A 17458-nucleotide genomic window follows, 5' to 3' on the forward strand; every position below is an offset into this window, starting at 1 on the left:
GAAAAGACTCAAAATGTGTACATGTAAGTGCGTACTATATTGTGGCACTGTCAGAAGAGGGCACTGTAGCATTTCATTTAAACACGCTCTTTATCTGTACCAAATTCTGTTATGACCGTTTATATGGATTTTTGCACTTAAAACGTTTAATGTTGAATGCTGATATGCAATATTCATCAAGCCACATTATCAGGATTAATGCATAAATCAGTATCCACCGTCTCCCTCAATTTTAGAGGTGTCCTGATAGCTATAGAAAAACTAGCAGGAAACTCTGTCTGATAATTGCCATACTATATTTTTACAGCCAACATCTGGTATACAATGCATTATTCACATTTCACCTCAACAGACACTTGATCTTCTGTTCCTGTCACTGGCTTTATGATGCTCTGGCGTTGTCCAACCTTTCATGGAACAAGCCACCTGAATTCCTCCCAGTCAGTCCTTGCCCTGAGCGCAGACATGTCGACTTGTGTGCCTCTGGGAACTGACGCAGCTGATGTTGAAGCACTGATTTTAATCACTGAGCCTTGCAGAAAATCAGAGTGCATTCACAGGTCTGGTTATATAAAAGCTCTTCTCTGATCATGCTCCCACTGGTAGGGCTTACTGACATATACAGAACATCAACAAGCCCAGGGGAATTGGAACTGGGGAACGGTTACAATAATTTCCACTGCTTTTTAAGTTTTATGGTATTTTAACACAAGTGTAGGCCTCATTTATTAAGTAAGTGTAGGTCTCCTTTATTAAATACGATGTGAAAAATGCAGTAACTCATACTAACCAATCAGAATCATTTTTTTCAAACTGTTCCTGATTCAGAATCTTTGCTAATTGAAGTCTAATGGCTCCTTAGTTATTTTATTAGGAATTATCCAAGGCGCATGGATAAAACCTAGCATCTGGTTTGCTTTCAAATGATAGCGTATTTTTGGCTACTCGAGAAATCTTCTAATGCACCTTTATTTCTGAGTTAAATTGCAAGCTATTACTATAGTACTATAGTACCCGAATGCTTTGTGTCATTAAAGTTCTTTATATCCTTTATTTTACTCTGTGATCAGTCTGCACTAAGACGCTATGCCACTTACCAGTTCACATCCATATATAAGGGACTGACTTACAACACTGGTGTCCAAAGACTCTGTTTCATACTATGAGCCTTCCCCAATCTTAAAAGCATATTTTCCACTCATACTATTGTTTTATCTTAACTAGTAGAGTAACAGGATATATTTCTAGATACCCCTTTGATTAGATTATAAGAATTTCAGTAGTTAATATTTTTTCTTACATGGCTGGTAGAAGAAGACTATTGTGTATAGTGTTGTAAAGAGCTTGTTATCCAGCTTTCCCTGCAAATATTCTTACTGCCCATTTAAAAGGGGCTTTCCTTAGAATAGGAATAAACTGTAAAGATAATATATCCTTCATGGCCAATGAATGTCTTGGATTAGTGTGGAAAGAATGAGTCTGAGGGCAGGAAAACAAAAGGCTGGAGTGTTTCCTTGGCTAAATGCCCAGATAATATCTCTACAACAAACAGATGTACAACTCCTAAATTCTTAAAACATAAAGACAAAAACAGTGCGGATAACCATGTTGTTTTAAAAGAAAACAGTAGAAAGCAACGTGTTCGTTTAAAAATCAGGACCACTTAACATACCACCTCCAACCCACTCAAAGCCAGATATTGTTTCTACACATCTACTCATCTTTTACAAGCCCTGTCTTTACAGAGGTCCAAAAATCACTTCCTGTCCTACCAAGATCAGTACTTGGGCAGAGAACATTGTAGTAAAGTTAATAAATAGTGGATTTAGCCTTTCAGCATTGTCTGGGAAAAAGTGGCAATATAAAATCTGATTTTGACCTGTCAGACTGTCATTTAATTATTACGTGCCAGTAGCAAGCAAGAAGAATCAATACAAGAATCTGTGACAACAAGATATTAAGACGAAACTTGTGCCAGCGCAGCACCTCAAATAAAGCACATTATTAACTGGAGTCTTCGTGCCTCTTTTCCTGACACTTCATTTCATTCCAAATGAACCTGCATGCTAGAGTACTGCGACATCTATTTCTATTCACCATGGTAAGAAGTGTAGAAACTGGGCAATTAGATATCAGCTCTTTTGAAATTGTGGTGTTACCCTGAGTGGAGATTTCCTGAGCAGATCTGAAGATGAGGGTGTAAGTATCTTTTTTTCGGTCTACAGTTAACATTTTGAAATATTTTTGCTTTGCAGTGCTTTGACGATTTATGACATTAGGGTAGTTAAAGATGTTAAAATCATAATTGTTTTGTGTCACGCTTCTGTTTTTTCATGGAGACTTTGAAATCAGAGGGCAACTTAAAATGCCGCTCCAGGCAACAAGCATAATTGGGCACTGAACAACTAATACTATCTAGCAGCCTCACTGTGTTAAAATAAGAAAGCCATTACTATTACCCTAAACACCATTCATATGAGATTTTTATAAGGACTTGTAGCCAAATTCAGCAAGTTTTTCATAGTTTTCTATGTGTGAGTCTGGAGTGTCCTCATAGAAAGTACAGCTTTGAACCAGTGAACACACGTGGCCCATACTTCCAGCTAAAGATAAGGCAAATGCATACTTTTAGAGAGCAGAGCATGCAACAGCACACCATGGAAACCAAGGTAAAAATTTCCACCATTCAGCAAGGAAGTTGTGTGCTCAGGTTAAAGGAAAAATATTGTGAATGTCTACCTCATTTTATCTTTGTAGGTATTTAGGATCCACCAAATCCATTGGGATAAGTGCACTTTATTTTAGCCCCTTTTTACTTTCTTTCCCTGACCTAAACCAACTCACCCTCCCTCTTTCCAGGTGCACATTTACCTGTACCTCGGGCATGTGGCATCAGCTATTTGTTTACATTCTTAGGAACAAAACTTCTGTGCACTGGCCGCATTTGTTCAGTAGATTCCAATAAACTTCTCTTTGGATGTGCCCAGAGGCTGGAGGTGCTTAGGTGAGGGCTCCAGAGAAGTCTATGGCAAGCTGCTGCACAGATGCTGCCATCCCACACAGAAGAATTTTGGCGATGGATGTAATCTAATAGAGGAGGCTGCAGTTACCAATTCAAGGTAAGCATGCACCTGGATAGAGTAGGCTGAAGGGGGTAAAAAGGATACGTGCATATATTCACTGTGTGCATATCTTTTAAAGATTCCATATTTATTAACCCATAGCGTGCTCTTTTTCTACACTTTCCCAGTTAAACATTGGGTGTGTGAGGTAAAAATGTGGATTTCACAGAGTTGATTTACTAAAGGCATCCATCATCCACTCATGTGTAAGCAAAAAGGCTGTTTTTTTTTTCCTAGCATGCGATTGGGCATTCTTTAATTTAGTAGAAGTAAAATTCCATCAAATTTACTAAGCTCTTGGGAAAAACCCCTTGCAATGCAAACCATCTATTTATCTTTAGTAAATCAGCTCTCATGTGAACAGTCTTAAAACCATTCCACTGTTAAACAAGGGTGCTCATGACTACATGGAGGAAAGCATTGGAGAAAAGTTAAAGAACACAGAGTTGCGTTTAGTCATAAGGAACCTAAGTGGCTTTATAGGTAGGAAACAGCCACATGAATGACACAATATACAACTCAGAAATACTTTGGTGTCCTATCTCCACCCCTAGCCTTTTGACTTGACAGTAAAACGTCAACAGCAGACTGATGAGGTCATCCCCCTGCTCATTCCATGCTCTCCCCCTAACAAGATGTTCCGTATCACACATTTGCTTGCAGTACACCTGATTGGCCCCCAGTCCTTCCCCTACCTCTCCTAGACTGCTGCTGTACAGGGATTGCATGAGTCTGATATTGAGTCAAGTTCCGATACTTACTCTAGTTTCCTTTAAAAAAAAAATACATTTAATAATTTATTAAGAATACATATTTTCAATAACTGGTGACTTTTATATCGGCCTAAAGTTACATTTTAAATTGTTTGCAAGGGAAATAAAAAGCCAACCTGTGGCCAGCCCTTACCCACATTGGAAATGTATGTGTTGAAGTGTTTTATTATAAGGTATTTATATATATATTTATTTATGTGCATTTATATACTTAACTTGGTTATCTTGGTTATATCACTATCTACAGGACCATGTAGTGCAGATTTACATTCCATTGAACATCGGAAGCACAATAAGTGCCAGAACCAATGTCCCTTTGCCTCAGACTATTTTTGCAATAATACCCTTTGCTTCAAAATATTTTTTAGCTATTACCTTCATCATAATCCTCATCGTCCTCATCATCATCTTCCTCATCATCTTCTATTTCCTCTCCTTCCTCTTCATCTTCCTCTTCATCCTCCTCAATTTCATCATCATCATCTCGATCTATTTCTTCATCTTCCTCATCTTCTTGGTCTTCATTGTCATCAGAATACTCTTCTTCCTCCTCCTTCTCATCCATTTCCTCTGTTCCATCTGTTTCATAGCACTCATCAACAGAGGAGTTGTCTGTTTTTGAGGAGTAGGGTTTTCTTTTGGGTGAGGGTTCCAAAGGTTTGTTATCTTGGGTTTTCCTTTTCTTTGCTAAAGGACAGCCGTAAACACTACAATAGGGACAAAAAATATTGGATTAAGAAATTTCTTGAAATTTAATCAGAACACCAACCAAACCACTTTACTTTACATTTTGATAGGGTAGGGAAGATTTAGACCCTTTGTGGGGTTCTTCTGTTTACCTATGTCTCTACTTGGGAGATTAGTAGAACTCTTTCAAACAGGGACAGAACAGCTATAAAAGCTGGGAAAAAGGCTAGAAATTTTCAGCGCTGTCTGTATTCCTATTGTAAATTTCCACTCATTTGTGGATAGCCAGAGGGAAAATAAGGGATGTCCCCCAACAGGACCACAGGTAGCGATAAAATCCTCCGAGGACATACTATATAACACTTGTTTCACTGTCCAAAAAAATACAAAGAATGGCCAATGTTACACTTTAAGTATTATAAATATAACACTTTGAATGATAGCATGTTATATAAATAAATGAAGAAAAACACAAATAACTGTTATAAGATAACCAGAGTTTAATATACAAGTAAACATTTTGCAGAACATCCCATGGTGTCTTATGGAACCATAAACTCCCCTATCCTGGAGCATAGTTACCTCAGTGTAGTGACAGTGGCCTTTTATGGTGTTTATACCCTCTGTGCAAAAGTCTTTTGCAGACTACACCTGTGCAGTCACTTTTCAAAGACTTGAATGAAGTCATATAACAACGTCTTTTCTGTAAGAGAACTGTTTTGTTCATGTCTATATGAAATTACTGCACAGGAGGATGTACACAGCCTAAGATGCTGCCACTCCAGGTAGGCTAATATGCCCCTGGAAGGGAGTGGTTCTAGGTTGAATAGGCTAAGGGGGCACAGGAGAATAGGCTGGGATGATTTGTATCTAAATTGTATTTGTACTTTAATATATTTGAAATAAAGTTCTGAAGACCCTTAAACACATGAGCAATTTCATACAAAAATATAATATATTTATATATGTTGTTGATTGGGTAAAATAAATCTTTGGTTATTTGATTCCCCTGAAAATGGTGGTTAATCTGATATACAACATGTTCTTTAAAGTGCGCTATCCAGGAATTCTGGAGGATAGGATTCAGCTGGTCCACAGATCAGACATAATATAAGACCATATTATTAGAGAGTTCAATTTACTAAGAAAAGATTGCATTTTATTGAATAAAAGATCAATACATAGTAATTACAAAATCCTAGCTAAACTGTTTTTTTTCTCATTTCCTTTTCTCACACCCATAATACAACATGTTCAGGGTGGATTCATACATATATTTTAATATTTGCCACAGGATAGTTAATGCACTCTTTTACCAGACCAAATCACCAAATAAAATCATTGCCTCCATAAATATCACCAAGCCATTTCATTTGGTTTTGGGGAAAATTCAATTTCAAACTGCCAGCTAATATGCTTAGGGAATTGGTTGTAGCAAGCCCCACTATTGACCTTTCCCTAAAGCTACTCTTTATTGCTCCTTGCCTTTTCTTGCAGAGGTGTAAGTCCAAGCCACCAGTCTGTGCCCATACTCTACAGTATAAAGGCAATGCAGGCGATCCCCTAGTTACAAACATTCGACTTACAAATGACTCCTTCTTACAAACGGAGGGAGACAACAGGAAGTGAGAGGAAAACTACCCCTAGGAAGGGGAATTTGCCCGAGTTATTATGGGAAAAAGGTACCTCCACTGATGCTTTAGCACCAAGGCTTGTTTCCAGAACAACCCACAATTTTCAAAATACAATTCTCATTGGCACAGAAAGTTAGGTGAAATCTTCTGAACAGGGGCTCAGACAGCAAAACAAATGTTAGAGGGGTGTTAACCCTTCCCTATGCTATCCAAAAAGCTTAAAAATATTTTTTTGGGCTGGAGCTACACTTAAAAAATGTGCCTGTTCGAACTTACAAACAGATTCAGCTTAAGAACAAACCTACAAACCCTATCTTGTTTGTAACTTGGGGACCGCCTGTATACTGTATACATGCCTCAAGGCATGTTCTAAAAACAGGTTTATGTGCTGAAAATGTAATTCCGTTTTCTCAAAAATGTGATTTATCTCTCGAACTGACCAAGTCAAAAATAACATTTTAACACTTAGGGGTAATTTTGTTTACTCACATCTAAATTCCCTGCCATTTAAAGGAACTGTTGTTACTGCTGTTTTCCTGTTGGAGAGATTTTGCAGCACTTTCTGACCTGATGGGAAGTCAGGCAAAGCCTTTTCAACCAAAACCCAACAAGGTTTTTTAATTATTTTCTACTTCATTCAAAACAAAAATGTTGACTAGAGCTGGACTTTAACTTTTCATATTTTTAGCATTTTGTATTTTTTATTGCCTCTGTAAACGGTAATCTTTGTTCTAATAATTCACATTTGTTTACGGCAAGTGAAGTATTTTATACAGGATTTCTTTCCTATCTTTGTTATATTTCCTAGACACATCCATAAGCTTTAAAGTTCAGGGAAAACCTGTGACATTGCACAGATCTTGTGTCTAGCCTGTGGATAAGGAGATTTCTTTAAATGGAAGCAGGCTCCCTCTAGCATGCTCCATAAACAAGAACAGACTTACACGTGTTCTGCAAGAAGGTATCTACAGGGAAGGAAGAATTAGCTGAATTTCCTCATTGAAAATGTATACCATTGTCACCAGTTTGGTCATATATTGCATTTAGGAGTTACTTTTGTTGAAAATTTGGATGCACCTGAAAATGTTGTATAAATAATGGAGAACCATTCTAAAAATGGTTAATATTTTAATGTTCTATATATTTTGCTATACTATGATATAATTCACACATAATTCAATAATTCACTATGCAGGAAACTCAAGCAAAACTCAGTTCTGTACATGTTTGCCTCTGGCACGATTTTGATGTAGAGATCACCCCACACATATTTGTCAGAATGAGTTACTTCTGGTCTACCATGTTTGATATGGATCTTTCATCCTCTGTCTGGGTCATGCAGCTGCTTCTAAAGTCCATGCCTGTCACTTTCTTGACATAAAAATAGCTGGTATGATGTTAATCAGGAGTTTTAAAGTGGTACAATGCCCAACACATTGACTAACTTTAAACAAACTACATTCAAAACGACAACAAGACCAAATAATCATTGTACTGATCTGATGACACAAAACCTAGACTGTAGGCAAAGAAAAAAAGGTCAAATACAATAATCCATCAGAATGAATTTGATTGAAGACCTCTGAAATCAGGTTAAAAAGGGTGCTGCTAGTGGTGAGTGGATCCATTTCCTAGGAAAGGGCTCAGGCTCCATACACACTGAGCTTAAAAAAAAGTCTGTTCTCTTGGCAGTAAAAAATGCTCATGTAGAGCATTTTTTGTACAAAGTTTAGATGAGTTTAGGAGAGTTTTACATTTTTTTCTGCCAGTAAGCTCCTATCAGAAACGTGAACCAGAAGGGCTTTTTTCCTGCCTCTAAACTTGGAGCTCAAAATATGCCTGTAATTGTCCTAACATGCATGGACACATAGGATAACACTGAGCTGCTCCTGCATGCAGAACACAAAACTGCTGTAGAAGCAACGTTTTCTAAGCCAGTGTGCGTGGAGTCTTAGTCGTAGCCTGTAGCCTGTAGCCTGTGTAGCATACAGTTGGTAATCCATAGATTTATCAACATAAATAACACATATCTCCTGCACTTGAAGGTAGGCCTGACAATAGTGTTTCTCTAGGCTCCTGTCCTGGCAAATCCAGATAAATGCCACCTTGCTGCCCTCATAAGACTGGCGATGTCTAGATGCACTGAAATTAAGAAATAAACAGAGGACACACTGGCCTAGTGCATTATCCTCAATAAATTACTTTACTGTATAAAAACATGTGCTTGAATACATCATATCAAATTATTAGCAGCTTTTCCTCCATGGTATCACATTACAGATGAAACGTCCCATAGTAAAACTGCCTGTTTATTTCTTAATCCATAGATTACTAATAGAGTAGCTATTCGCAACCAGGGTTTCGCAGGATTCTGTGTCCCCAAAAAATGCCATAAGGATCACCAGGTGAAAATAAAGGAAAAAAAAAGCCTTAAAGTGGCTTAAAGGGTGACGTTTTATTACATGCATGAAGGTAAAAAAACCTTCAGTGTGCTGCTTTCCCCCTTATACTAACCCAAGCCCGAGTCTGATCCAGTGATGTGCACAAGAGCAGAAGCTCTCCTTGGTTTTTCCCTCATCATTGGCTGAGACACAGCCGGGGGAGCCATTGGCTCCTACTGATGTCAATCAAAGCCAGTGAGAAGGGAGCAGAAACAGAGCTGAGACACACATTGCGTATCATAGACACACTGAGTTGGCTCGGGAGTGAGCAAGCACAAATGCTCCCACAACAGCAGCTTGCTGTGGGGGCACTCAGCAGGTGGCAAGACCAGGGGCACTGACAGGGGACCCAAGAAGAGGAGAATTGGAGCTCCTCTGTGCAAAACCATTGTACAGAGAAGGTAAGTATGGCATGTTTGTTATTTAAAAAATAATCTGAATCTTTACAAATGCTTTTAAAGAATTGGTAAGCAAAATTGTTTTTGGGTTTAATACCTCTTTAAGAAGCTTCTATATCCCCTCCACCCACCCCAATAAGGCAAAGAGCACAGCAGAGAGTTAAACAACTTGAGAAATGAATAGGTTAAATATCTTCTGAAACTATAAGCAACCAATGGATAAAATGTCAGCCTGAATTAAAAGGAATCCAATAGGGGGTTAAACCCACAAATACATGGACATCCATTGTACAGGGCATAAGGATCTTGATAAAAATCATCTCACCATACACTCTTTAATTACTAGTTTCTGATTTTTTGAGAGAGATACAAACAAAAGCAGTGTATAGTTGAACATCATAAACACAAATACCCCTTGAGCACGTACAAAAAGGGGGCCACAGAAGAACACAAGTAATACAGCTGTGAAAATGCTATTTACAGCTGTGAGAAATAATTGCAATGGAAAGAAGCAAGAGTTTAAAAATTAGCAATGGAACAAGACCACTGACATCTAATCTTTTTTTATTTCTTGAAAACTAGATATGAAGCTAAGGCTGAGACATTTAAATTTTGAAATTTGAAAAAAAAAATGACATAGCAGCAAAAACAGATAACAAGTGATCACTCCACCCTGATTCTCATCCCAAAAACATTACAACCTCATCAGAAGATATCTGAATTAATGTTCCTATAGTGAAAGCTACAACACTGTCATATTATGTGCCATGCCAGATATGGTTCATAAATTCAGCCAAGGTTCTGCACACAATAACATAGGTAAGTCCAGTTCACCAGTAATAATTTACCATAAGTAATATGTTCAGACAAAAAAAATGTTTAGAGCAGGGGTATCAAACTGATGGCCCTCCAGCTGTTGCAAAACTAGACGCTCCATCATGCCTCTACCTATGGGAGTCATGCTTGTAACTGTAAGCCTTGCAATGCCTCATGGGACTTGTCGTTTCGCTAACAGCTGGGGCCGCCAGTTTGAGACCCCTGTTCTAGAGAGTACCTGCACCGGCCCTTTAGTTTGTAGTTTTAGCTAGAAATACGCCAATTCAAAAATTAACCTACAACTGCTGAAAAAATTACTATAGCTGCGCACAAAAACTAGTGTAGCTTCAAAAGGCTGCCAAATCCCAGACCATCATTTACAGAAAAAACAGCAGACTTGGTGAGTTAAAGCGGAGGTCCACCCTAAAATGGACCTCTGCTCATCGGAATCCCCCCCCCTCCGGCGCCACAATCGGCACCTTTCAGGGGGGAGGGGGGTGCAGTTACCTGGATAATCCAGGTAACTGCACCCACTTCCGGGCTAGCTCTCTGCGGAAAGGGGCGTACGTTACGCCCCTTTCCACAAGCGCCCGCCCCCTTCAGCAAGTGCCCCGCTGCCTGCTGGGAAACACACAGCTCCCAGAGGCAGCGGGGACCGTCCGGATTGCGCCGCGCGGCTCGCGCATGCGCAGTAGGGAACCGGGAAATGAAGCCGAAAGGCTCCATTTCCTGATTCCCATACCCAAGATGGCGGCGGCAGGACCCGCCAGACGAGCGAGCGATCGGCTTCGGGTGCCGACATCGCGGGCGCGCTGGACAGGTAAGTGTCACTATTTAAAAGTCAGCAGCTGCAGTATTTGTAGCTGCTGGCTTTTAAAAAAAAAAAAAAACGCGGAGTCCCGGTGGACTCCCGCTTTAAACACATTTTTGAAACTTTGGAGGAATGACAAAGAAAGAACAACTTTAATACGCAAGAGCTGCAATGTTATAACATGTGCAGTGCTATTCATTAATTAATCAGCAGACCCTTTTCTTGGTGATAGCTGACATGCCTGTCAAATTACCAACACTGGATTGGACTGGGAAGGGAATAGGCTATCATCCAGCCTAATGAAATATAAATCCCTTCTAGTTGCCCAAATTGACTATCATAAGTAGAGCTTGTGTACACAGACATTTGAACATGTCAGAACTTATTTTCTCCTCATAGAAGTCAATAGGATTATAGTTGATGCACCTAAGATTGAGGTCAGAGGCACCTGTGAGGGAAACATTTCAAACTGATTTTAAGTGCAATCTGAATTCAACTGAAAGTACATAGCATTTTCCCCTATACATAAACATTTGTACTGACCCTTGCCTAATAAACTTTGCTTAGATGTATTGGCTGGGTCAGACGTGAATCTGTGTCTATCAATCTCTTCTAAATCAGTGGTCTCCAAACTGTAGGCTGGGGGCTGGATGTGGCCCTTTGCCTGCCTTTAACTGGTCCTTGGGGCACTATTCCTTCCATTCACAATGATGAGGCACCCTTTATCCTACTGACACCAACAATCAGGCCATATTCCCCTCACTGATACTAACTATGGCACTATTCCTCCCACCAAAACCAATAATGTTAGGGTATTGTTTACTCCCAAAGACATTGGGGCATTTTCTACTCGCACTTGCTATTAAACCCTGAAACGCAGTATACTGGCCCCTTGTTTCGTCACTTGTTAATAGATTTCTTGACATCACAAGACAAACTCATTCTCATGAGGACTTTTCCCAGCACCATCAACATCATCTCTCTTATTTCTCCCCACTCCATAGCTGAGCACAGTCAAATTCATATAGGAGGACAAGGTCCTTGAGGAGTCAACTTTGGGTCAGACAAAAATTAGTGTAGAGTCCAATGAGGATTTCCTAATAAACCAATCGATGTGTTGTGCTTATTTAAAGGCCTGATATTTCAGGGTTATACCTTTTGTGATTCTGTTGATGGCCCACCAAATAAAATATCAGTTTTCCAGGAGATTGCTACCTTGGATTCCAATGATGAGCAATGATTTCAGCAATAGAGTCAAAGGCCTACTTAGTGAAGGCAGGATCAAGGATCAATGAGAGGGTTGGGAACGGCAGAAGCAAACACAGGTATTGTTAGCACAGGAGTACTCAGATCATAGTGGCAAATACAGCAGCCACTATGATCAGTGCGCTCAGCTATAGAGCAGATCACCCAGCATCATAATGCTTAATCTCATGTAAGTGACACCCAGGTCAGTAGCTACATATGCAGGATGCCCTCTATCCCAAATGTTACTGTTGCTTAGTCAACAGGTTGAGCATCACTAAGATGAAGGCTTCAGCTTAAACAGCAAATTCTTTCAGCTACTGTTTTAAACCCAGCTTTGCATTTGCCCCTGACTTTTCTGGCTATTAGGACAAACAAGTGTTTTTTATTCCTTAATCATGGATGAAAAATGGCTTAGAATGAGGAAAGGAGCCATTATTTGCTACCAAGAGAAGTTGGCACAAACTCTTTAGAAAGCAAATCGTTAGTGAGAGCAGCTAAAGCTGGAGTACCAATTGTCCAGCACTACAGACTCCTATCACTACCCACATGTAGTCTACCAACTAAATTACAACACAATAAAGGGCAAACTAGCTGTTGCTATGGGTCAACAGTCACAAATCTTGTCCTTAATCTTGAGGGATCTGTAATACATATTTATATTTTATATATTTATTTAATTTTTGTTCATTCATGGTCAGCATTTAAAATTCATAGAACTGCATTTTAATTTGACAAACACACCATATTTTGTTACATATGGTTTTCTGGTCCTCTGAGACAGTATGGATAGTGACCTCTGGTTGTCAGACTAGTTCTTAGCCAGATAAAGGCAGATAGTCCGAGAGTTCTTCTGCATTATCTATTACAGTGGACTATCCCTTTGGTAACATACTAACAGTACAAAGAGCAGTAATTCATACAAGCTAATAGATTTTAACTTACAGCTTTTTAACATTGTTTAACCAGTTCAGCTCTTACACCTGTCCATCCTCTATGGTCTAGCTCTTTTTCTTCTCTTCTGCTATGGGCCTGTTTATTTAAGATTTTTAAGATAACAAAATAATATATATATATATATATATATATATATATATATATATATATATATATATATATATATATATATAGTATTTCACAAAAGTGAGTACACAGATGTTTGTAAATATTGTTTATATTATATTTAATTTCCTTGCATGTCCCCCTCAGATCTACAGCGACCTTACTTCCAAGTGCACTTTCAGTGCAATTTCAAGTGCACTTTGCACTTATAGTTTGCACTTGTGGTGCAAAGTGGATTTACCTTTTGTAAGTACCCCCCTTTTCTACAATGTAAAGTAGTGAGTGTACAGTTTGCACAACAGTGTACATTTGCTGTCCCCTCAAAATAACTCAATACAGCCATTAATGTCTAAACCGCTGGCAACAAAAATGAGTCCACCCCTAAGTGAAGATGTCTAAATTTGGCCCAAATGTCAATATTTTGTGTGGCCACCATTATTTTACAGCACTACCTTAACCCTCTTGGGCATGGAGTTCACCAGAGCTTCACAGGTTGCCACTGGAGTCCTCTTCCACTCTATCAATAGGGGGGATGGGGAGAATGGAATGGGCATGGACCATGCAACCAAAATCAAACTGGTCCGGTCAAATGCTAGAGTACCAACTCACCCAATCTTGGGTGGAGTTCACCAATGGAGCACCAAAAATTATGAAGATCAGGGAATGGGAATGGGGAAAGAGATCCCCGAAAGAGGTCCGTACTTCAAAGAGGGATGGGAAAAGGGTACATAATACTCTTTAAATAGACTTTATCCAAAAATATACAGAATACAAAAAACAGGACATTTGCAATAGGTTATATCAATGGCTAAAAAGAGACAACGTTTTCCATTTCAAGATGCACACCCCATCCATGGGCAAAATAAGATAGGCAAACAAAGAAAAGGAAGACTTTTAACAGTGCTAGTTAAAAAAATTGTTATAGTAGATAAAAAGTATACAATTTATTCTATAATTTTTCCTGTTTAAAATTAAACCACAGTTATGATTCTGGTACAAAGTATTGCAACGTTTTCTTTTTTAAGTTTGCACTTTTTATGTAGCCCTAGAAAAAATAACCAATAAAATAAATAAAAAAAAAGATGAAATAATAATGGTTAGAAAAATAGAAATGTAAAAAGCATTAGGCAAATCATAGTTAAAGGGATATTAAACTAAACCCAAAAGCAAACATTTATAACATTGCAGCTTACCAATTCTTAGGTGTGGTGTCTGCATTTGTTTTCTTTTTTTACAATAAAGTCCAACAGTGCACGAGGAGAATTTACAAGGTTGTACTGCGGCTGCAAACCTAAAACCTCCCTAATCCTCAACAGCACTTTAAACCATAAAAAACAATGTTAGGTTGTACGTGCAACAGTCCAACATGGACCTAAGCATATCAATCTTGCTATTTCCAAAATAGGTAAAGTTGATGGAAAAATCTCCCAAGTGACAACTTTACATAAATGCTTACAGTACAGCAATCAAATCACATTTGATTGCTGTAAATAAGCTTCTAAATGCATTTATAAAAGCCCCAGGGTGCAGGAAGCCTAATGAAACAGAGTAGATACAAAAGTAACAATGTTACTTTGTATCTATCTCAGCATTTATAGGTTGGACTTGTGTCTTTATTCAACCTCACCTACTATGTAAGTGCCAGTTCACACAGGAGCGACTTGTCAGGCGACTTAGCCGCCTGACAAGTCGCGCTCCGTTCTGTATTATGGAACCGTTCTAATAGGAGCGACTCAAGTCGCTCTGACTTAGAACAAAGGTTCCTGTACTATTTTTGGGGCGACTTCAGGCGACTTGCATTGACTTCTATACAGAAGTCGTTTTGCAAGTCGCGGCTGAAGTCGCGTGCATGTCGCGTCTGTGAGTCGCGCTGCAAGTCGTGCCGCCCCTGTGTGAACCGAGCCTGACTATGTAACTATCTAGACAGTGTCAGACTGTCAGTTTTTTTGACAACAGCAGCAGCAGCAGTTACAGCAGCTGTACTATTAGCCATCATTTTGATAGTTGGGACTTGATGGCAAGTGGGAGGGGTGAGTTGGAAACAGGCAGAAAGACAGGCATACTACACACACCATGTGTACTTTGATGTCCACAACTGGTTAACAAAGGATGGTTTCTGACTAGCTGCTTTGTAATACTTAAAGGAGAAGTCCAGCCTGAGCTTTTTAGGCTGGGCCTGTCCTCTGGGTCACAGTAGTCCAATTCGTTTTGCACTCCTGTGACCCATTTTCAGCAGAGAGCGGTCTGAATTCCGCTTTTTACTGACAACACTGCCATCAGTTGAGGCAGCATGTCATCCTGACTTCCTAAGTTTGGATCCGCCATCTGCTCTGACAAATGGCAGTCTCCGTGGCTCAGCAAGCCACTGAGACAGCCAATTCCTGCCCCTCCACAGCTCAGTGCTCCAATGAGTATGGAGAAGTAGATAGGAGAGACGCTGACTGACAGGCAGCAGCTCTCCTCTCGGGGATCTGTGAGAACCAAGCCATCGGCAGTGTTCGGTGCTTTGGTTCTCAGTGTAGAGAAGGCGGGGGGGGGGGGGGGCAGCTGCAGCATCAGTCTGATGCTGCATCTAGCTAGGTAAGTATGAATCTAAAATAAAAAAAAAACATATTTCTCTTTTAACATTCTGAGCATTTGCAAAAAAAAAAAAAATCTGTTGAGCGTAATGAAATACCAGCTCCCTACAAGTCTGTATTTTCCCTTTGGTTGGCCACTAGTGGGTTAGATTTCATATGTTTGCTATATTACTTTGAGCCCCCAACAGTGAGATACCGATGTGGGGATTTGTTTCTCCTACCCCCTCCACAAGGCCATAACAAATGTGTCACTCTGCCACAGCTGAATTTCCCAGTGAAACATTTACTATACATGTTGGAGAGCAAAAAGGGATTGGGGACACCATAATTTCCACTTGTAATTTCAGCTGGGTGGAATTTAATTGGTATATCTTGGTATTGCAATTCCCAAGTGATATAACATATGATTCCAGTTGGCAGCAAACACAAAACTGAAGCATTGGTTTTGGGTGTAGTTGACCTAAATTAAATACAGAGACTAGATAGAAATGCTGCAACCCATAGCAATCAGATTTCACTTTTTATTAGCCAAGTAGCCAGAAAGGTGATTGTACGCTGGTTACTATAGCATAATATACACTCAGCATGACTCCTGACCACATTAAATAAGCTCATATATCTCTAAACACCATCACCAGTAACTACGTGTTATTTACGATGATGAGTTTCATAATTCAGTGATTTTATCACAGGCTCAACGATATTCCCCCGAATCCATCTGCAGCCAAGCACCCAGGCAAGATGCTAAAATAGGAAACAAGCTCATTCCTTTGCAGCTGCCTTCTTCCCTTCCACCCTTTACAACCAGAACATGAAACATAAATACAGAGCTCCTGCAGAAGGGATTTCATATGCTCTATAAGAGACATGGCTTTAAAAAATGTATAGTGTAGACTCTGCAAAGTTCAGATGAGGACAAGGCTGGCGATTGCAATCTCTCCAATTGTTCCTGGCTCTCCCACATGCATAGCACTGTACTGCACTTCAACTAACCTTCCTATTATCCTGAATTGCATTCCTAGGCCCTGGCTAATCATTTACTGACTAATGCAAATCAGTGGAAGAATTCATTTCACTAATAATGGTTGTACTTAGTCTGAAACATCTGCCGCATCTATCTATCTATCTATCTATCTATCTATCTATCTATCTATCTATCTATCTATCTATCTATCTATCTATCTATCTATCTTTCTCTCTATCCTCACACAATGTAGTCTATAAATCAGGGCATTACTGTGATTAAAAAACTGGAATAGCTTATACAAGCTGTGCTTAGTGTGAATACAAGCTTTGAGTCTATCTATCTATCTATCTATCTATCTATCTATCTAACTAATGCTTTCTTTTTTCTTTTTTTCCTCTTTCCATTATGTTAGCATGCCATTTATACAGACATAGGTGCAACAGCCGTTCTCATATATTATACTGTTGATTAGTATTTCTTCCATTATATGGCAATTTTATTGCTGTTTAATGCTTACATAATGAATTGCTTTCTCTAGTGGAACTACATGGCTATAACGTAATTTCCTGTCTCTGTACAGCATTTCCTTTTGTTTCCAGTAAAACAAGAAGGACTCAGCCATGAGTCCATCATTATCATGTCAGCTTTCCAACAGTTTATGGGCTCAGCTACAGCCAAAGTAGCAAACAAAAAAACAAACAAAAAAAAAAAACATAAATAAACAATAACAACAAACACTGTACATACAGATACAACTCATAGTTCAAGCACAACAGTCTTCGAAAATGAAAAAGGGCAAAAAGTATATATGATGGTAACTAACAGTGCTTCATCAAAATTTTCAGTTGCTAACCTGACAAACCCAAACTAGTTGTCCTGGAAATTTATGATGCTGCTGATAAGAAAGGATACATATAAATGTA

General features: G+C 39.1%; 1 protein-coding gene across 23 annotated transcripts in view; it reads right to left on the reverse strand.

Annotated features, from left to right (window-relative positions):
* MYT1L (myelin transcription factor 1 like) overlaps positions 1-17458 on the reverse strand; it is a 629697-nt gene that overhangs the window by 164934 nt on the left and 447305 nt on the right. For all 23 annotated transcript variants that reach the window (XM_077488717.1, XM_077488713.1, XM_077488709.1 and 20 more), the window contains one exon: positions 4271-4602. In XM_077488717.1, coding sequence (XP_077344843.1) covers positions 4271-4602 — 332 coding nt within the window. The remainder of the gene's footprint in view (positions 1-4270; positions 4603-17458) is intronic.

Source organism: Lithobates pipiens, unplaced genomic scaffold (genome assembly GCF_037356315.1).
Source record: "Lithobates pipiens isolate NorthernLeopardFrog02 unplaced genomic scaffold, aLitPip1_a1.2 Scaffold_18, whole genome shotgun sequence".
In the NCBI taxonomy this organism is placed as follows: Eukaryota; Metazoa; Chordata; class Amphibia; order Anura; family Ranidae; genus Lithobates; species Lithobates pipiens.